This window comes from Apostichopus japonicus, chromosome 18, assembly GCF_037975245.1.
Source record: "Apostichopus japonicus isolate 1M-3 chromosome 18, ASM3797524v1, whole genome shotgun sequence".
NCBI lineage: Eukaryota > Metazoa > Echinodermata > Holothuroidea > Aspidochirotida > Stichopodidae > Apostichopus > Apostichopus japonicus.
In genome coordinates, this window is record NC_092578.1 from 1506228 (window position 1) to 1529722 (window position 23495).

A 23495-nucleotide genomic window follows, 5' to 3' on the forward strand; every position below is an offset into this window, starting at 1 on the left:
CGAGTGTGATGGGATGTTGAGGAGTGTGATGGGATGTTGAGGTGTGTGATGGGATGTTGAGGAGAGCGATGGATGTTGAGGAGTGGGGTGGGATGTTGAGGAAAGCGATGGATGTTGAGGAGTGTGATGGGATGTTGAGGAGAGCGATGGATGTTGAGGAGAGCGATGGATGTTGAGGAGTGGGATGGGATGTTGAGGAGTGTGATGGGATGTTGACGAGTGTGATGGGATGTTGAGGAGTGTGATGGGATGTTGAGGAGTGTGATGGGATGTTGACGAGTGTGATGGGATGTTGAGGAGTGTGATGGGATGTTGAGGAGAGCGATGGATGTTGAGGAGTGGGATGGGATGTTGAGGAGTGTGATGGGATGTTGACGAGTGTGATGGGATGTTGAGGAGTGTGATGGGATGTTGAGGTGTGGGATGGGATGGTTGAGGAGTGTGATGGATGTTGAGGAGTGTGATGGGATGTTGAGGAGTGTGATGGGATATTGAGGTGTGTGATGGGATGTTGAGGAGTGTGATGGGATATTGAGGTGTGTGATTGGATGTTGAGGAGTGTGATGAGATGTTGAGGAGTGTGATGGGATGTTGAGGAGTGTGATGGGATGTTGAGGTGTGGGGTGGGATGGTTGAGGAGTGTGATGGATGTTGAGGAGTGTGATGGATGTTGACGAGTGTGATGGGATGTTGAGGAGTGTGATGGGATATTGAGGTGTGTGATTGGATGCTGAGGAGTGTGATGGGATATTGAGGTGTGTGATTGGATGTTGAGGAGTGTGATGGGATGTTGAGGAGTGTGATGGGATGTTGAGGAGTGTGATGGAATGTTGAGGAAAGCGATGGATGTTGAGTAGTGTGATGGGATGTTGAGGAGTGTGATGGGATGTTGAGGAGTGTGATGGGATGTTGAGGAGAGTGATGGATGGTTGAGGAGTGTGATTGGATGTTGAGGAGTGTGATGAGTTGGGATGGAACAAGCACAGTATTGTTTGATGTTTACTGTCTGTTCAAAATGAATATCTTTCTTTCGTAAAGTTTGGTCAATAACAGTGACAATCAGATTGATACCGTGAATAAATGATGAATACACACAATTGCTTACATCTGCCCTTCCTAGCTGATGATTATTCATGTCATCATTGGCAATAATGCCTGAAAATGTTATTTTTTTTACTATGTACAGCAAAACATCACTGCAGCAAAGATGTTTATGATTATACACAACATCATTTTATCAATTTTTTTTTTATTCCTTCTTGTCTCCATTTTTAGATTAAATTCAAACAAACTGATTCCTGATGAAACAAAGTCATTCACCTGGTATTATGTACAGTGGCCTAGCCAATATTACAACATCCTAAATTCATACTTATTATGATCCAAAAAATATAGCTGCTCATAGCAGTTTAATTAAAAAAATTCCACAAGAGGATTTAAAGTAGGAAGGATAAAACTTATCAAATACAGAGTCCCAGGAGGATGTAATGGAGATGCAACTAAAACGAGAGGCTTTTAATTCTATAGCTTAGAACGTCCTTCTCTTTTATCCTAAAACAACCACTAAAAAGCTTGTTCAATTGTTTTGCAAATAAAGAGTTGGTAAAGTGAGAGAATAGGAAGATAGAGAGTAGTATAGAAGGATATTCTTTACACGTAACAGTGGTGCACTATAAAGTCTTGTTGATAGAGTATGTGGGAACAAACTGTGCCATTAACCACTATGGAAGAATTCACAAGGGTGTTGTTGTACATCTACACTATGAGCTGCTAAAATATGCTGGAGAGGCGGAGTTTAGTAACCTGTAGTATCTACAATGTTACTCTGAAATGAGGGAGGAAAGTTTCTTCCTAAGTGGTAGATTCGGAAGGAGGTGTAGGTGGGCGGTGCCCAGGGAGCGAGGGCGCCGTTTTAAACGTTTCCAGTGTTTAGTTAGGTAGATGGGAAAGTGCAGATGTGGAGTGGTAGACAGGTAAGAGAGGAGCGCAGTAAATCCTATAGTATCAACAATGTTACTCTGAATGAGGGAGGAAAGTTTCTTCCTACGTGGTAGATTCGGAAGGAGGTGTAAGTGGGCCGTGCCGAGGGAGCGAGGGCGCCATGCTAAAGCGTTTCCGGTGTGTAGTTAGGTAGATGGGAAAGTGCAGATGTGGAGTGGTAGACAGGTAAGAGAGGAGCGCAGTAAATCCTATAGTATCAACAATGTTACTCTGAATGAGGGAGGAAAGTTTCTTCCTACGTGGTAAATTCGGAAGGAGGTGTAAGTGGGCGGTGCCCAGGGAGCGAGGGCGCCATGCTAAAACGTTTCCAGTGTATAGTTTGGTAGATGGGAAAGTGCAGATGTGGAGTGGGAGACAGGTAAGAGAGGAGTGCAGTAAAATCCTCTAGTATCAACAATGTACCTCAAATTATGAGTGCAATGGTTATTTTCAAACTCTGTGATTTTTTTCTTTCTTGCTAAGAATGAAGCACCAGTGACAATATGAGTTTGACAAATCTCGCCACATACTGCAGCCTCAACAGTTTATACCCTTCCCTTATTAATAGATCAACCTCAGCCCCAATCTATAAACATGCATGACTTCTAAAGTTAATTTGTGAGAAAGTACACGTTTTACAAGTAAGTAAAGTCATATAACTACAAGTTAAACCATAACTATAAAATTATTAAAACGATAAAACTATATAGATATAAAACGATAACTATAAATTTATGAAAACGATAAAACTATATAGTTATAAAACGATAACTGTAAAGCTATGAAAACGATAAAACTATATAGTTATAAAACGATAACTATAAAGTTATGAAAACGATAAAACTATATAGGTATAAAATGATAACTATAAAGTTAATCATAACTATAAGGTTATAAACAATAACTATAAAGTTAAAAGAGTTTTGAGTTTCAGCAGTGTGGTAAGTGAAGTAAACCTTAAATGCTGGATGTTCATCAAGCTGGCACATTCATACAGTGTAGTACAAATGCCACATTTCAAGTTTAAACTCCTGTGAAACCCCCCAAACTTATTAGTTTGGTTATTTACAAACTCCTTTACCCCCCCCCCCCCTATGATCATATCTAAGGTCACTAACCTCCTCTTTCTGGCTCTACCATCCAAAGGTTTTAACATGTGTTTCGTCTTGGATTTTCAAACCCTGTGTAACACCAATCTAACAAGATCAAGCCACGAATAACTCAAACCCTTTAAAGCGTTAGTCTTTATTTTCTCTCAACCCTATTCCACATTTTTTATTCACCGATTGATATTTAACTACTTTATGTAATGTTGATGGAATTATTTTATTCTTATAAAGCATTTATTTTGCTTCTCCCTTTCTTTCTTTTTATTATTTTTGTTTGGCCTTCAAGTATGGTAAGCATTCTTCCCAATTTTATCCCTAATCATAAAACCTTAGCTAAAATGTAAAAAAAAAGAAAGTCCATCTTCATTTACTTTGAAGTTTATTGCCTAAACTTCCTTCCCATGTTTTGTCATACTTGACTAACTTCTTCAATGATGAAATTATATTAAAGATTTCGGCAACACTGCTTCACCGTTTTTAATTTAACATTTAAGTTTATACCATTAACTGTTCTACCCAATCTTGTCAGCTCATCAAACTTACCAATTCGATGAAATAATGAGTGAAGAAAAGATGTCACGATAAATCAATGGGAGGAATGCTTTGAAATAAGTGTGAGAAAAATTCACTTTTGAAAGTTATAAAATATTGTTATAAAATGCATCTCAGATGATGAAATATACCTCCAAAATTGTTTACACATTCCCAAAATTTTATCTTAAGTATAAAATGATCGAATTATACTTGGGGAAAAAATTGTAACATTTTTTTATCCAACACAATCAATATATAAGACTTGACAAAAAGTTGGTTGATTTCATGATGTAAACCAAAGAAGCTGTCTTAATTAGTTCTGATTAGAAACATATCCCTTGGGATGGAGTCAAAGGTGAGGAGAATTCTTTCAGATCCGGTCAACTTTTGCGGATCCTACTGAAGATATGAAAGCCTATACAGAATCGTCATGTCCTCAAGGGAAATTAACCATCTAGGTGTAGATAAGTGATAACTTTGAAATGGAGCCCGACTTGCAGGTGTTGCATGGCATGCCTCTAAGCTCAAGATGTTATCAGTCACTGAAGGTGTCCGGGTGAAATATTTTACAGAATAAAGCTGTCAAATTGGTCATTTTTTTAAGACTAATTAATATTCATGTTAACAAGTCATTCTTAGCCTCTGGTTTTTACACTGTTCGCATGGATGGATCTCTTCTAACTCCATGGATCTACTATCAGTTTTTTAATATATATTTAAAAAATAGTTTTTATTTATTTATCAGTTTTTCTTTTATTCAGAGGAACAAGTTACAACTCCTTTGAATGATTATAATTGTTCTGACACCAATGAACTACAATGGTATGAGTCTATTGTACAAGCTCAGAACATCTGTGCTTTTCACCTAAAATATTCCAGAGGAATGGATGAACATCTGGCACTAAAGACACTGACTTACCATTAGGGTTAATACGCTGTGAGTTCAAAATGAAAAATACAATGCACAACACCTAACGTTAATATTTTTTCCCATAAATTAAAGCAGCACTTTGCATTGAATCATCGAAACTTTGTAATATGGAAGCTGCACGGATGCACCCAGACTTGTCTATGGTACATAGTAAAGTTTTTACACATTCTGTACATAATTGCAACTTTGAGATAACATCTGATAACAATCAAGCATCCTATGTTTTAATACATCCATCATAATCATGAGTTTCTCAACCTTGTTCTGTAACAGTAACATAAAATATTAGTAAACCAAATTCCCTATATTTTCCTTACTACATGCAAACAAAACGTTGTAAATATTTAACTTCTTGCACCTCATCACCGAATTATTTCTCTTTGAGGGCATTCTAGCATACTCGTCATTATCGACTGAACACATGCATACTTGAGTCTTTTTTTGGGACTTTACATCACCATGTTAAACATTGTAAACGCTCTGTTGGCTCGCTATCATAAATCAATCCATAAGGTGTTCGGAAAATCACTTTGCAAGGAAAACATCTTCAGGCAGAAAAACCAATCAGACGAAATAATTTGTAACGATTCTTTTGACGTTATTGGTTTGAGAAAGAAACATCAACCAAAGTGGGAGTGTGTCAAATTTGTCTTTTGTCTTTATAACACAATTAGCAGTTGCTATATGAGTCAAAAGACTCGCTCAAGGTAAATATGTTGCTATGAAATAGTAGGTGAGACAATAGCCTTAGGAGTAAAAAAATGAATATTTCAGTTTCTGCCTTTTTTGTCAAGTGATAATTAAAGTTAAATGGAGGAGCAGCACTAACGAGACTTTAAGATAGCATGAGTCACTTAGTCATCAAAACTAGATTTATACATTATACTGTATAAGGAGTATGGAGTAATACCTACTTAATACAATTCAGAAGATATACTAAATAACAACTTGTTTTGTGTACTTTACAATATACAGACAACACGTAACACAGACTGAATAGACGCCATCCCTTGATCCAGAGATTTGAGTGAAATTTGATTAATGAATTATGAAGACAAGCATCCCATAGCACCCTTGATGGCACAAATAAGGAATAAACTTGCAAACGGAGACCCTGTCCATTTTATATTGATGTACCACAAAACAACCCATCAACTGAGAGTCTCTCTTCTTATGTGGAATTAACGAGAGAAATTATTCATACAGTCGTAGCAGCATGGGTAATACGTTGGACGCCATGACGATATACCAGTCTCAATAAAAACACTGACTTAGTGATTGCACCACCAAGAAACGGATTTAGAGCCTAAATGGTTTGTGCCTTTAAAAAAAATATTTCATTTTAAAATTCTGGATTGGAAAAATATCTTGAACTTGAAGAATTAGGCCAATGCTACCAGCATAGCTTAATTTGTCAGACTAAACGGAGCCAGGTACTGTACCAGCCTCCGTGAAGGGGGGAAATATATGAAATTCAGATTAATCATAGATCTATGATTGAACCCAAGATAAATAAAACTATGACAGAGTCAAATGATAGGCATTATAATTAACAACTTTAGTATGATGCTTGCAAAAACAAGTAGGGAGGGAACAGGGACTCCTTGGATATACTGATCAGGATTATCATAATAATCCATGAAAACATAATTTGAGGCGTTGAATCCAATCTGCGATTCCGATGTGTCCAGTGTCATCATCTGCACTACATTAAAGGTTACATACCCATACGTGTACAACTTTTAATGGAAACAGAGTTTTGAACAGGAGGAGAGAGGATGTGATTGAAGGGGATTTTGGATGGATGGGATAGGGTCGATGATATGGCATGGTGAAAGAGTCTGTCGTATCCAAAAGGTGGGATACAGTTGCAGAGATGGTTTAAGCAATCTTATCCCAACTGCTTTTGGACAGAGTATAGTATTGACAATTCTAACACTAGGGCTAAGATATCTTGCATGTTTATGTATAACAGAGTGCATTTTACCCTTACCATCACCTACCCCTTACCCTAGGTTCACCTTTACAATCTCTTAGCTAGTAGCACAGACAGGAAGTTCTTGCAAGAAAGATTAATAACAGGTTCTGTTTACAAGCAGTCAACATAATAATATACTTTTCCAAGTTTTTAAGTTCCAATAGATCACTTACACTTTGACCTCTACAGTAACACCCTAAAAACAGTAAGGCACTACAACAGAAACCTTACATCCATCTGGCTGTGTAGCTAACATCATATCTCTACCAATAAAATAACTTTCAGTATGATGTCATTGCCAATGACGTCATATTATGGTCATTTCTTAGTTTATAGCTTAATCTCTGTTCACATAGAAAGGTAAATATGTGGACAGAGTAACTTCCTGACCCATTCTCTGTAATCCATTGTCAAAGTGTATATAACATGTAACTTTCACCAATTGTATTCAGTAGTAGATATCTAGCCAGATGAAGCTCTAATATACCCTGTTTAATTTCAAATATTTGTTTTTGTCCTCATTTCTTGTTCACATACCACCCCTGTGACACATGTGTAACCAATATGCATTAAAACCCAAAGTGGGAGGACTGTAACAAGTTTTCTCCACAGTTTGGGAATTTCACGTTTTTATTATCCTTATTTACGGGTCCTAATGGATTTATCTGCCCCCTTCCTCTTGCAGCACATTTCTGCAGCTACTAAACTAAACTTCAAATTGTTAAATGATGGCAGTTGCTTACAATTATGGCCGGCCCTTTAAAGGTATTTAGTTACACATGTAAACTACTATGTATTAGGAGGAAGAAAATCACTTTTTTATCAATCCAAACAAACAATTTACGTGACACAATGAATGTCCGAACTACCTTTCAATACGTCATTTCCTATTATTATGTTTTGATAACATTTGAACAATATGGATGTAAAAACAAGGATATCCACCAAGTCCTCCCACCTTCCATCCAGAGTTCTGTTTAGTCATGCTATGTATGCATTGTTCTATCTGCACAACAAAACAAAAGATTTACACTGAGATGCAATAATGGTTAGTTAATTGACATTGATGAAACAAGCTGAAGCTGAACCTCTTTCAATTTCATCATATTGTTTGAATCTGTTTTTATAACTTGTTTTATAACGGAATTTGAATTGACAGAATAAACAAAGTCCTTAAGCATTAACACTTTCATTCCAAATCACAAGGAAGAAATTAATTCATATAAAAAATCTATAATGTGCTTTTGTATTTATTTGATTCATGTTTTACCAAACAGGTGACTTATTTAAAATCAAAACTAATAGTCCAAAACTTACTGGACGTCTAGAATATCCTAGGATATCCAGAATCCGATGGAAGAAAAAACTCCTGAAACTTCTGCTACCGTAAGGACGAAATCCGAGGGAAATATTTCTATCGAGAAAATGCGTGTGGGCACTTAAAATCGAAGAATGAGGAGAAGGAGGGGCAATGACCAGGGAGCTGGTCATGGAGGGTGCACGGTGTTAAAGGGTTACCATGGACATTATTGACACGGTAGAACGGGTGCTAAGGTTGTGAGGACACAGGTAAGCGAGGAACAATTAAGTTAAGCAATACTTCTTCTTGTTAATAGATGTTATAGGTTCATATATACTTAACTTTGATTTCCACTGTCTTTTTTGGTAATTTGACTACGCATCAAAACTGCTAAAGGATAATACGTCATGTTTCTTAAAAGCGTATTGAAACTGCTGACGCAGCTGAGTGTTATGCTGATGTTTGTACCATTATGACCACATTTTTCTAAACCAATTTGTTATAATAACTAAATTAACTACAGTGGGATGACCTTGTTATATAAATTAATTATTCAACTAAGGGTTTAATGACTCATAATGAATTAAAGATTACACGGAAATATAAGGTGTGAGTAGCATATGGCTGTCCTAACGATAGTTACCAAAAGTCAATCTGAAACCCTAAAAGGTCATTTTTAAAGCACCTTTTTAATGCTCCTCTATAGATACTGAAATTGATAATATTTAATACATTTTTCCAAGTTTCTCCATAGATACTGAACTCGATAATATTTGATGGCATTTTCATCCCAGTTCATTTTTAAGTCCATCTAGTTTTTAGCATGTCTAAACATCAGATTGTCTAGTTTCTTTCAAATAGTGTTCAGTTTAAGTCAAAATATGAATTATCCACACCTACAGAACGTGACGATGATACATATTTTTCTTTTAGTCAAAACAGAGCGATAAATCAACCTCTCTCTTAATTAAAGTCGTAACTATTCAGCTTAACTCAACAAAGTGTAGCGTACCGTACACAAAGCCTTACAATGGGTATAGAGTAATCTGGATACAGTTTATGTGACTTCAAGCTGATGATAGCATATTGATAGACTACTGACTGGTATGAATTAGAATCTGCACAGCTTTTGGCACAAGAACTGAAACAATTAAAGGTCAAAAGGGTTTGAAATCAATTGGCAGCTAACCCAAAAATATCAAAGCCAAACTGAACAAGATCTTTTGATTAGTAAAATCCCATTTGATGTCCAAAAATAATTAACCTGTCCATATATTTCGAAATCCTTTCCTATCACATAATTGTGATAGGATATAGGATATAAGTATCATGTACTGTGCAGACTGGAAGTGAGGCCCCGTACTAGGTACTGGCTATCTAGCAAAGTTGCCTGTTCTCGTATTTGTTCTGATGGATTCGTACTTGTACCCAGGCACTTTGGAATCTAGTTTACACTCTAGTGCAAACTTAAGTACTGGTCCTCACACTTAAAACCTTGTACTCATACTAGTACTCACTATAACAGGGATTTGTACTTGTTCCCGAGCACTTTGGGATCTAGTTTACACTCTAGTGCAAACTTAATTACTGGTACTCACAATTAGAGCCTTGTACTCACACTAGTACTCATTATAACAGGGATTCGTACTTGTAACCATTCACTTTGAATCTACATGTAGTTTACTCTCTAGTGCAAACTTAAGTACTGGTACTAACACTTTGAGCCTTGTACTCATACTCATCACAACAAGAGTTCTACTTCTACTCGTACTCATGCTGTTGTACCCATACTTAAGTCTGGTGACCTGTGTGTACTAGAAATGTTAATATCCTTAGAACCAATTTCATACAGTGGAGTAAGAGAAGTCCTTGTTATATATACTAAACCAACACAATAAAAATCCAAGTACAGCCTTTCATTAAAGCAGTGAACACCAACAAAATTACAGCAAAGCTACTGTAAAAGCTATTATCATATTGTATCATAGAAATACATATATAAAATTCATCAACTGGAAACAGTACACCATTGAAGCCAAATATATCAATCTTGCAATATAAACTATGTCATTACTATGCCTTATCTCTTATGCCAGGACAATTTATTGTTTGTCTATGAATTCTTCAATCTCTCAAATATCTTTTCGCTATCAGTTTACATCTTTCTCCCTTGAATCATCAATCACAGTCAGGTGGACTATCAGGTGACATAACTTATTCTTCCAGCATTGTTGATAAAGTGCTCGTAGATCAACACCCGCTGCCTGTCACGAAGATGAAATTATGTAATACATAAAGGAGCTATTTGTGCATGAAACCATAAAATATAGCACAAGTATTTAGTTCTTTGTTCAGATTCTTGCCCCACTTACAGTGGTAGTTTTCAGTTAGTAGTGTGATGCCGTTGGTCATCATATCTGTCGCCCTCTATTTGCCGGTAAGCTACATTACGTAATTATTCGTCGTTACTAACACACAACCATCCAAGCCGCATTTGTTTCCATAGCACCACCAGTCCTCAGGAGGGAATATCTGGACGCGACAGAATCTTAGACTGAGTTAGCGTTATAGTATATATGACAACCAAGATCGGTACCAAACGATACCAGTATAATATCTACATGCAACACAATTTAATATCAATGTGAACGTTTCTATCAATTAGTTTGTTATGTACAGTCAGTTCAATTTTGATTGGATTATTCCATTATTTTAAACTTCTGATTGATTGTTTGATTGATTCTAGTCGATTCAATGGCTGACTTATTTAAATACAAGTCAGCTCAATTTCTAACTGGTTCATTTCCTGAGAATGTTTCATTGCTGTCCATTCAACTTTGTATTGGCTCATTCTAGTTAGAAAAAGTTCCTGATTGGTTCCCTTCAATGAAGTCAACTCAATTTCTGATAGGTTTAATCAACTCAAATCCTCATTTGTTCACTAAAATAATATCAACTTTTGATTGGCTTGTTCACATAATACAGTATCTCATATCTGATTGGTTCGTAAAATCAATCCAAACTTTTTGATGAGCTTATTCCACTCACTTCTTCTATAGGTTGGTTCAATTCAAGCATTTTCAATTTCTGTTACTTTAGTCACATGAAGTTCTCAGTAGTTCACTCTAATCTGTTACTACACAGATTGGTTCATTTCGCTTCCACTGCTAATCGATTATTCCAGTCAGAACCAGATTGGTTCTTTTCAGTCAAACATGAAATTGTACTTGAATACCTCTAAAATTGTGTTTATATCGGTTTGTGCACAACAATATACCTAGTTTAATGGCACTCAAAACTCTTGTATACTGTAATTTATGCCATTCATGGAATAATTTATGCGGTATAGCATCGCAAAATGCTATGCAAAATGGACCAGTTGCTATGCAAAATGGGCAAGTTGCTATGCAAAATGGGCAAATTGCTATGCAAAATGGGCCAGTTGCTATGCAAGTGAAAAGTGTTTAGCACTTTTTGTACACAGGAGCCATGTACAGACTTCACAGCCCTCGAAACTGCTACACAAAGCTTGAGCACTAAATTATTCATGTTTATGTACTTTCAATATAGTTAGAAAATTTTTCAATAAAGATTATGAATGAAACATTGATTATCTGGGGGTTTTAATTATTTCTTTTTCATTAAAAGGTGCAACAGAAACGAACACTAAATAATACAACTTTCAAAGGATAAAAGCCAGCACTAAATTAATCAATTGTTCAAGTCTGGACTGACTTCTCTGAGAACATGATTGTACATGGTTGCTAAGGCAAATGAAGAAGAAACACATCAACAAAACACAGGATATATACAACAACATGGGATTTCAAGTGATTTATACAACAATATTTGTTAAGTGTGATTGAAGCTAATTGAAGAGTTGTATTCAGATGAAAGATACGTGAAAGATTATGTTTCAGACCAGGGTCACATCATCACTTTGAAAGGCAAAGATATAATATCTACCAGTAATTTAATCTTTTCACAAGGTTCACAATGATCAAGTATTCTTTTATTCCTTTAATAATTTTTGAAAGGAGAGTGAGTGAGAGACTGCCAAAATTTACCAAAATTATCAAGGTGAATAAATTGGTAAACTTTTCACTTTATGTTGATTGATAATGAGAATGTAGTTCACAGAACTGTTTTCTTCGCAAGACCACAAGTGGCATCCTATATCTTTCTTTCTTTCTTTCAATTAAATTTGGCAAGATCTACCTGCCCGAACACAATTACAAGGTGATGAAAGGAGGCTTTTTGTAGATCAGTTCAACTTAATATCTCTAAAATGGAAAGTGCAAACTGCCAAAATATTCTGATCTAATTCTGTCATATTGATCAGTCAAAAGTCTGTAAACTCCCCAAAAATTCTTTGGTTAATTTCCTCTTTTGTGATCTGTACAGTAAGGCATGAAAATAAGGGCATTATACTGTCTGTAGGAATGCATCAGAATATTACCCATGGAGCTCCAAAGATGACAACTGACCTTTTAACATTATTAACCAGTACTGACATAATTGACTATATTACATGCGTATAGTAGTTCAGCTATTCGCTCACTTGTGAAATCACTGCTTCATACATGATGCATAGTTAACCCAATTTCTCAGCAGCAAAATTAAAGTGGTCAGCAGCTTAGGAGAGATGATCCTCATATCCTACAATATTTGATGAAAAGTATGAAGTCAAACCATACTGGTATAAATCTGATACAAAGTAATTGGCTGAATTTACGATGATGCTGTTGGTTCCAGTACTGCTTGTGTTGGATAACTGACAAAGTTTTTTTCAGTAATAAGTTATAAAAAAATTTAAAATATTCTAAAACTTGATGTACACTGATAAAATAAACAATCATGTCAGATTTTTCTCATAAGCCAGACTTTTATAAGTATCTACTTAAACAATAGAGCTTTCCATTTATAATGAAAATAGTATGTAGGTCTGGCAAAGCAATGTTTTGGTAACTAGTGTTCTCTTAACACACAACTGCTGTGTAAGGAAGTGTACTCAATGAATGTACACAAGTTTTATTAATATCTTTGAAAGTCTCTCTCCCAGAGAAGACCTTGACCTAAATTATGCTGGACACTATGTCATAATTCATCACAACGATAACTATGACAACAGACACGATTCCACCCAGCTTAACCTGCATTTACTTCAAAATATCTGTATTTATTTATCCTCTTTTGAAATAAATATCAAGAGAAACATGCAACTCAGATATCTAGGTCAACTTTCCCTGTGGAGTATCGAGTCGATGGCAAGTGGAGGAAGAAAAAAGCTATGGCTTATGTAAGAATGTACCCTACCATAAAACTGTAACGAAAAAAGCCACAGCCAATTTTGAAATCTTAATTTTCTAGCAATTACATACGGTCACTTGGCAAGGGAAATAGGTAAATCAGATTGGGCAATGATGGCAGAGTAAACATTGGTCTAATGAAGATGAAAAATGAATCGAGAAAATTGGAAAGAGTCGCAAGGTGTGAGACAATACAGAAATTTTGTACGACAGAAATTTAATCTTGTAGAAAGAGGGCAAAGTCACATAGTACATAAATCATTTTCCAAATTAGTGGTTTGGCGAAAGAGGCAACACCTCTCATATAAGTCTATATATTCTTACATCCTCATTTTAATTGTGTATAATATCACAGACAATAGCAAGCAGAAAACCTTTTCCAGAAGCATATTATGCAACTAAAATCATATCATGGAGTTTTTATCAAACATGGTCTACTTTTCAGGATTTGCCGATAGATATACACTCAAACATCTGTGCCATTAGCAATAATAATGAAAATATATCAAGAATATATAAAAATGATGTATTATTATTATTATGAAATGATCAATATGCTGGTATGATGATACATTTTTTGTCTGCATAATGAAGAATTTTGACTATAAAGAGTAGATTTGAATGAATAATGCAGTCCTTTTGGAGGATACCTTCCAGAATGAGGAGGGTTTATTGGCCGGTAGCGATTGGTTGCTAAGGGCGTACAGTGTTACAAAGGTGACCAGTTCACCATAGCTACAGCAGCGCGAGAGTGATAATATTGTGAGGCGGCAGGTAAATGTGGATAGCCAGCGAGGAAACTGAATTGAAACAGATTACGCTAGAATATCTCACCTAAAGCACTCTGGGCTGACGTTGATGATATTAATATGGAAGACAAGCAAATGCCGATGAAATAAACCCCTAGCCACCTCATCTTGGAAATTCCTTGACCACTCTCTCTGACTGCAAACGCAACTCTCTGTTGAAGAGAAAAGAAAATCTTGCTAATAAAAAATATGCATGCGGAAATGAAGACCATTGAAGTGTTTTTGAATTGTACACCAAAAGTAAAACAAATTTAATGGCCACTTTAAGGATAAAAATATCTTTGACAATACAATCCATAAAAGTAGACTGACAGCTCATATAACAGAGAGCAAACCACTTCATCATAAAACTTTTGATGAATAAGCACACTTTATCACAATCAAATGCCAATGTTGGAAACATAGGTTTACCCGGTTGTTAATTTTTTTTAAATGAATGATGTTAGAAAAGACATGACAAACACATTCCAGGTGCATGTTTTATTTGACATTCTCAACAATAGTGATTGGATTCCTTAAGGAGAAGGAAAACTACCTTATAGTTATCACCTTTCATGTACCATACTTCATTTCTCACCAGATTCACTCAAGTTTAATACTTGAGTAATATTCTCTTTGAAGACTAAGAACTGTTTTGTTTTTTACTTTAAACAGGCAAAATTAGCTATAAGTAGTTATGGTTTCATGCCCACAAGAGTTAAATATGACAACAACTTCCAACCCTCAATATTATGTCTGCAAAGTATGGTAGGCTAGGCTATGTAACTCTACTATAAAAGTGTGGTAGGTTTCATGTTTTCTTCTCAGTGTTCTATTTTTTGTTGTTAATTCTAACAGGGCTTGAGTTCTTACTGAAACGTTGCTATTGTAGTATATTTGAGTGCACCTGGAGGAAATGATATCATATATGGATACATACTATTTAAGATGAAATTTTAAGAGCTACTTGAAAGCTATGATATTGTATAAAATCAGCACTTTATTGTAAGGGCAGATCCAACCAGATAGTCAAGTATTTTTGTCTCTTATACCTTCTTGGATGATACATAGAGAAAATAAACTGAAAATAGAAACATTCAAAGCTTTGAATAGGAAATTGAATAATTAAATTTGATAAAAAATAGTCCTTTTTATTAGATGATCGATTAACCAATAAATCAAACCATTGGAAAACACAGCACCGAAACTGACAGATTTATCCATTAATCCGATATATTAAGGAGTTGAAGGATAACAAAGAGGGAAAGAAAAATCATCAAAAAAAATACAATTGGTTATTTTATAGTGGTTAGTTTGATGGCCTGAAAGTTCAATTAATGCTGTAGACTTCATTCGGCTGTTATTTTGACCAAACAAACAGGTTACCAGTTCATTCTAGGCTCGGTAGTGCTCAAAGTGTGGATACTGTACATGCAACATAGTAGCTTTCGAGGCCCTAATTTTTTTTTCTATTCTAAAATACTAGGTTCCCTTTTATAAAACTGCAATACATCTTTCGAATTTGGACCATTTCGCATATATCATTTTGCAATGGGTTATTGGATCAATTATGTTTTCCACTATGTAAATTTTGTACCCAACACATTCAATTTATTATTTCAGAAGAAAATCTTTGAATTTTACACCCAAGTTCATCATCATTCCCATTCCAAATTTAGCGGTTAAACATAAAAGGTTAAGTTTCCTAGTATCTCATCTTGCCCTTAAACGACAGATTGCGCTACTACCGTACAACCAAATTATGACCAATAAACAACACGGAAGGCAGGTTTAGGCCATGACACTACAGAACAAAAAGTGAAACCAATCATTTGCTACTGTCCTTTACTTTGACAGCATGCTTAATCAAACACAATGTCTGTGAAATCAAAAGTACTGAAAGCTGCATTGCTTTCCCCCTCTTCCTTTTGAATTTTGTTTCCTTTTGTTTGAAAAAAGTGGAATTTTTGATACCATGACAATCACACACTCACGGAGATTGGATGGTTTTAAGATTTTAAAGACATGTATCCTATGCAGATATTGCTTATAAATGGTATTACAGATTTGCTATAGAATGTAGATATACTGTATACAGTAATATTGTTCGTGTACAGATAGAAAAAAATCGGAATAATGGTAGAAGGGAGCAGGAAACTCCCACGAAGAAACAAAACAAAAGTGGTCTGCAAATTTGTGCAAACAAGAGAAAACCACAACTTCTGAAAATGCCCAAATTACAACAGATTAATTCTTACACTGGGGTACAATGCTAACAACAGAACTGTTTGTAATTTGAAAATTCACTACAGATTTCAATTAATCAAAGTAAGAAACGTTCCTTGATTTCCTTTCACGAAATGAATATTAAAAATAAATAATATATAAATGATTCATGCACAAAAACAGTTCATCTCCCAGATACCTTTATAACACCAACAATATAATATTTGTGCAAAAGATACAGTCAGAAATTTATATCATTTTAACATTTTGTTCCCCCTTTTAATTATTTTGAAGTGGAACACAACTGTATATAATTAAGGTAATTAACTTTTACTGTTTTGAAGATTCTAGTATCTGATAATGCTGACACTTTTATACCATATTCGAAAGCTATGCTTCAGTACCATTTCTGCAGAGGTCGTCTTTGTTTGTACTCACAATGCGTATCAACAAACAAACAAACCCTAGATATGTGATTAAACTGTAATGTTACAAAAACATCGATCTTTCATTAGTTAATGACATTACCAGATTATGATGTTACCTTTGTCCAATGTACAAAGCTTTTCATGTGTCAGCCAATTTTGTTCCTTCAAGCATATGATCTTGTCGACACAAATTCATTTACCGAGCCAACCGACCACATCATGTAAGATCCGAACCATATCAACAATTCATTCACAACAGAACTTGGTTACACCCAACGTATTGAACCTTACTCACGTTCTGTCATGGAATCAATGACAAAAGGTAGACCTTAGAAATCAAATGCTTAAAAGAATCTTTGTCATCGCAGGGAGCTATTAATGACTAGTCAGAGCATTTAATCATACAGGTGTACTCCAACAAATATTACTTAACATTCAAATTTCTCAGGGAGTGATGATGGTGAAATGAAGTTTTTCACCCCCCCCCCCCCATATGTGACTTTACTTGGTAATTAACTTCCAAATCTAAAAGCCAGATTAGCTTGTAACTTCAAAATTTCATATAGTCACAATATGGTAAAAACCATATGGTCACAAAATGATCAAGTTTTATCCCCCCTAAAAGTAAGAACAAATTTCTGCTTGGTAGTACTTGCAAAAATTCAGGTTTCAATGGGAGCCAGCTTTGCTTTGCTACACAGTTACAGATCTTGCATTGTCCAACAAAACTGTTCACATTATAAAGTTCACAAATTGACACAAGAGAGAACATTAATAAGTCCAAAATCAGTTTTCACATATCTGAAATTTAAAACCACATACATGAAATCTTTACATCTGGAGGAAATATTCTGTGACTCTATAAACAGTCTTAGACTTAGTACAAACAATGTTTAGGAAGTAATAAATTGTCTCACCCCTGCAGCGGTAAATTTAACAAGATATATTCCATATAAAGAAGATGTAACGAACTGTTTGGAGGGTGTTACATTTCTATTGACATGCTCTACTTCCTTCTGTGCCTGTAACCAACTACAGGATTAAATTCAATCGCATTCATATACCTAGAACTCCCTCAGGCCCTAATAGACTACTAATTCATCAAGCTATTTTCTCACCTTGTCAAAGTTTCAAACTAGAATGAAGTAACTAACTAAATCACAATTAGAAGAATATATGTAGGAACCAGATGCAGTCACTGCATAAAAATCTGATCTCTTAGAATGGATAACTGACATGTAAAATGTCAGCATTAGCCAATCAAAATTGATCATGTTTGATTAAAATGAATCCAGTACTGTGTGAAAAGAAATTGCGAGTTGAAGATGATACAGATTATTAAAAATATTTACAATAACGGAACATTAAATTAAAAAATCCAAGCATTAACAGAAAGGATCAAAGACTGGAGATTTTACACATCAACATTTTTAAATACTTGGTGCTCTTTTCATGGAGCCCCTTATATTTGAAAACATTATGTTTCCCTACACTTTGCTAAATTGTTAGCAATTAGATAGAGCCCGGTTTGTCGTGTCTCACGTGATGGTCCATCATTAAAGAAGGAGAGACAGGCACTGTTTGCACACAAATCCTGTACACTACCAAAGATAAATGAGTCTCAAATGTAGCCCTGGAGTAGTGTAACCAAGTTGCAGTTTATAGTTCTATTAAAAGAAAAATTTTATCACCTTTAATACCACTGTAGTATATGTATACACTGATAGCTTGACAAAACTTCAAGATCTACTTGATGCAATGCAAGTCTCTTGGTAACCATGGAGTTTTGTTATGAGTCCTACAACACTGACAATGTGAGTATTGCCATTAATCCAATAAATGAATAGAATTGCAATTCAAGGACACAAACTTTCCCTCAAGATGGTAACATGATATGCATCTACTGGTTCAAACAATCAACTCAGAGGTTCAAGTCTCCCAAACGCAACTCATAAAGCGATGTACTATAGATTATCAAAGTAGAGGTATAGACTTTGTTATGTTATGTCCCTCATAGCCATATGATATGATATATCTTACAAACATGGCATTGACCATTGTCCGAATAACAATGGCACCACTTTTGTCACCTTAACACAATGCATTATACCCAATTCTATGGACAGACAGGAGTCAGACATTCTCAATGCAAAAACACAATTAAAATCAAATACGAGCTTCAGCTGCAATTTGTTCTTCTAAAGCCTTGTTTGAAGATATCGATGAGACTTGAGCACATGCATCGATGCCTCGGTGTAATGAACCGATTAGAATCTCCTTAGTATCTGGTCAGAAAGTTCATAATCTTGTTTTTGCTTCAATCAACCCTAGAAATTACTCCTTTTGATACTTAATTGAGAATACAATATTTTTTGGTCAACTGAGGACTACTGATCTTATTCACTTTTTCATAAGTACAGCGTTAAAGGTTGGATGGATGACTTTATTTAAGTTATTCTCTCTTGCCTGTTAAAACTTCAGTACCAACTTATTAGACATGGAAGCTCGAGTTGAGTACAATTGTTACATAAAGACATGTAAATAAAGTTGATTAACTGTCTCTTTACATGGTCCAAGCATCTCTCCATGAGGTTACAAAAATTCCAGACTTGCACACAGTTGGAAAGAAATATTGTACAAGTAGTCGTCCATGAAAACTCAGAAAAATTACCAGATTTGGATTACAATGGACAAACTTATCAGTCTCCCTACAACTGTAGCAGTTTCACACTACCATGTCTAAGCTGACCTGGTAACTTAACAATGACCTCCAATGGTGACCAGTCACCTCTGGACAAACCTCTACTGATTATTATAAAACCCAGAGTATCTATTTGTGTCATATAAATAGCTGGAAGCTAATTATGTACTGTAACAGTGTCTGTTTATCAGATCTGAGTATCCCACATTCCAACCTGAATATAAGAACATTTAAAGCAGCTTTTTGAGCTGAAATTGATAAATATGTTAATTCTAGTCCATAATAAAAACTGGTAAGTCTATTTAGTCAAGTTTTACATCAAGTAGTGACGCAAAAGTAAAAGTTTGTAACTGTTAATAATAACTGCTATAGTCTCATTCAACCACCTCAGGCCCCCCCACACCCTCCCCTTCCCCCACTTCCTCCTGAATGAATCTTTATTTTTGATACAATTGAATGTCGTAACATTTTTCAATAGCTTTGAGAAGATGATACTACTTTCAAATCTGTCATTTGTCACACCTTTTTATCTCTACTAACAGTAACAGGCTGATACTGCCCAGGTTGCATAGTTTAGCAATACATATTTGTACATGAATGCCTGATCTAAGACATACCATGTTCCCTCATCAGACAGCTCTATTAATCTACCGCAGGACTTGGATAGCATGTTTCTTGACTGCTATATAGCTAGGTCATAAATCAGGGACATCCCGGTATCAGTGTATTGACATGAAGATATGCTGACAATGTCATGTACAGTATATGTCAACAACCTATATGAATGTTACCATTAACATTCATGACACTGAAAACATACACAGTCAACATAACTTAACCAAACATCAAGAAAATTCAGCCATTACTCAAATATTTTTAAAAAATGGAAATCTTTTTCAAAATCGTTTTACTGTGAAGAATTAAAGAATGATGTTTGGTTAAGTTATGCTGTTAAGTTATGTTGACATGTGAAACGAGATCCAACTTTAACCCATCCACCCTCTGTACACTACAGTATCTCAAGAATCTTACCAAAAACATCTTTCTAATTCATAAAATATACTGATTCCTTATTTCACACTGTTAGTACAATTGATCTTTATAAAATTTCACAATTTACAAGTGAAGTCTACATGCATCCACAAAACATGGAAATATTACAGACGTTGTAATAAGTTATAACTCAGGCAAAGTAATGATGCTTGATGATTTACAGCAAGCAAACAGATCTTGTGTGCCCTCATTCCCCCTAATCCCAACCCTCCCCCCCCCCCCTAATCCTCACTTAGGTCACTTTTCTTCCAGATATGCCGATTCCTAGAAATAGAGTGCATAAGTTGAGGAGACAGGTAGGGAGAGAAGATCAAAGAAATTCATAGGATTTCAAAGTGTTTTGCATCATCTTGTGTAAAGCAGACTAAGTATTTTGAACTGAAAGCTGTTAATCTAGAACTTCAAACTTCTTCTAGACAGCTGCAACCTCTTGTGATATTTTCCGGTTCGACTCAACTGAGCTCATTTAGTTCATCACCATCGCAACCGTTCCACAAAAAATACCATTTATGAAACGATGTTTGATTTGCATGATCAATGATCGGTAGTAATTTGGTCAAAAATGTTAGTCATTAATCATCACAACTATCTGTTTACAAGATAAGATAACTAAATGCTTTGTATACTGTGTGTGATGTAGAAACATTGGAGGAGCATATTCAAGAACTCGGTTTCATTCTCAGAAACCTTGAACAATTAATGGTAAGGTCCGAAATGACACACTGGTGTATTTACAGTCAGAAATCAGACTGCGACTTTTGACCGTTATTTCGCAATCATTAAACACTTCGCAAAAGCGGTGAAATGCATTGTGGGAGCTTAGTCCATCACTACATTTCAGTACACTGCAGCTTGGATATCGTCTGAAAATCCGTTTTAATACATATTCATAGAGCAGCAATCGAATTGCTTGAACGAAAACCTTGAAGAAAAGAAGTTAAATATTCATTAAATATCTGTTTGCGACGATGTCGGACTCACGATGTGGATGAAATTCGGAAATTTCTTCGCCCCGGCTTGAAAAATAAAAACGAAACGTGAGTAAAAACCTTTCATCTTTCGAATTGCACATTTTCTGTTTTCAAGAAGGTACAACCTCCATCGTCCGGTCAATGGTATAAAACAAATTGAACAATGATTTTGGGCTAAATTCGGAGTTGTTCCAGCATTCTGGGTTGAATTAAAGTGACATTTGTAAGGTTGCTCTTGATCACCGTCATCAACGTATCCTATCGTGGTTCATTGAATATGTACATGTGTATGCGCATTACCATAGTGTGTAGCCTAGGGTTATAGTTTTAAGTATTCTACAGTACAGTGTATTCATATTACGGGACCTTGTGTTTATGAATGATGTTAGACGTTGTTTACGAATACAATGTCGTTTCCTTGAATTTTAGGGTAGTGCTAGTACTGTACAGTGACCGAGCAGTAGGACCCTACAGTACAACTACACAATACTAGGCCTATGCTGGTAATTTTAAGTTTACTACTGACTTCTGCCACTGGTGGTTGTCAGCAATGGCAATACCTTCATACCAGCCCAGCTACTAGTAGTATTCAAGTACTAGTACATATAATAGTACTTGAAAATTAAAAAGCTTACATTGAAAAAAAGGTACTGCCTTGGTCGGCTCTGGTTAGTACTAAGTAGTTTTACCATTGTGTGATTTAATCCGGTGTACCTAGATACATAGGTTGGTCGAGTCAGTGACAGGTGAACATTGGTTCTGCACTGAATTTTTGTACATTGTTCGCAACACATTTTGGTAGTATCCTTTTGTGTGTGAATTCATATTGCACTTATTTTTTGGGGGGTTGTGCATGTGCCCATTTCACTTTGTTTCAAAGTTCTTCAACTTGTACTGCTGTATGTCTCTGTCATTTTCAGAGAGAAAATGCATTTACAAGTTCCACTACAATGTTACGTAATATGGGCTTGTTGCAACTAATCTCTGCCTGTTGCATTTAAAAGCAATGTGAAGTCATTCGTCATGTGACTTTAAATATTGTCTCCTATTATCCAATGTTCTGTTAATATTTATTTTTGTTTTCTTTTATTTTCAGGACTCTTTCTGCATGTGCGGGTTGGATTCTCCTTTGTGGGCAGTTGGGATATAGTACATGCATCGATATTCGAGACAATTGTAGCCTGCAATTATTTCAAGTTGCTTCCTTAATGTGTTTTTTTTTTTACATTATTCACAGTTTCAACAAATATGCATGTGTAAAATAAAAACCCCACCATATTATCTTCATTGTCATACATCATGTGGCAAATATTGATGCAATTGCATGTGGTTGTTTTTGTAGGTCCAGGTTGAAATAATGTTGCGGTGGAATGGAAAGTCAATTGTGCATCTTTTGTTCCTTGCAGAAAGTACACGAACCTAAGCATTCAATAAGGCTCAAGTTGATTTTTGTGTTTATGCATATGTGACACCTACCTTTGATAATTCACTCTGTAGACACAATCTAATGGGTAAAAGTGACCTGTTCTTGTTGCTTTGTCACAGGGTCAAACCTGACAAATTTCAAATAATGACAAGTCGTGGTACTCATCATGAATACTAATGAGGCGACAATTTCAAAGTTAATGTTTCAAAAATATAGTCCCAGCAATTGGTCTAACTGCATTGAGACATTGTGGTTGTTGGCCGATGACAGGTAAATGATAATATTTGGTATATTGATTATGTATATTAATGAGGGGATGTGGCTTAATACTAAGATTGGGAGGCCCATTAACCCTATACAGTAATATGGCATTTGTTCACCAAGGTATAATAGATATTTTAATTAAAGCTTGTTTCAACAGACTACTAATCAAGTCATTTCCAGTCAAGAGTGTAAAGTAATGTGTTAGTTCACATACAATTTTTTCCAAGTCAGATCAATTTGCTGGTCCTTGCAAAAACGCAAGTGGAGAAATTGTGAAAGTTTTGCTATCTCACAGGTTGTTACACTGTTACTTCACCCTGAATTTTCTCGTTACATATTTGCTGACACCTCATAAACATCTTAATGTGCTTGCTAAGAACAGAACTAAAATGCTAAAGTCAGTTTTGTCAATCTCACTCACATTAACTTACCAAACAATTATTTTGTCATGAGTGTTTGTTCATTGAGCATGAAACATTTCCTTTACTTTGGCCGTA

The 23495-nt window shown here is 35.4% G+C and overlaps 1 protein-coding gene and 1 long non-coding RNA gene across 4 annotated transcripts in view; one reads left to right on the forward strand and one right to left on the reverse strand.

Moving 5' to 3' along the window:
- Positions 1 to 23495, reverse strand: part of LOC139958534 (integrin beta-1-B-like) — a 112187-nt gene that overhangs the window by 46261 nt on the left and 42431 nt on the right. For all 3 annotated transcript variants that reach the window (XM_071955663.1, XM_071955661.1, XM_071955662.1), the window contains one exon: positions 13976 to 14102. In XM_071955663.1, the coding sequence (XP_071811764.1) occupies positions 13976 to 14057 (82 nt within the window). In that variant the 5' untranslated portion in view covers positions 14058 to 14102. The remainder of the gene's footprint in view (positions 1 to 13975; positions 14103 to 23495) is intronic.
- Positions 21069 to 22587, forward strand: LOC139958840 (uncharacterized). Its single transcript, XR_011789890.1, has 2 exons — positions 21069 to 21374; positions 22405 to 22587. It is a non-coding gene; the product is annotated as an uncharacterized lncRNA (long non-coding RNA).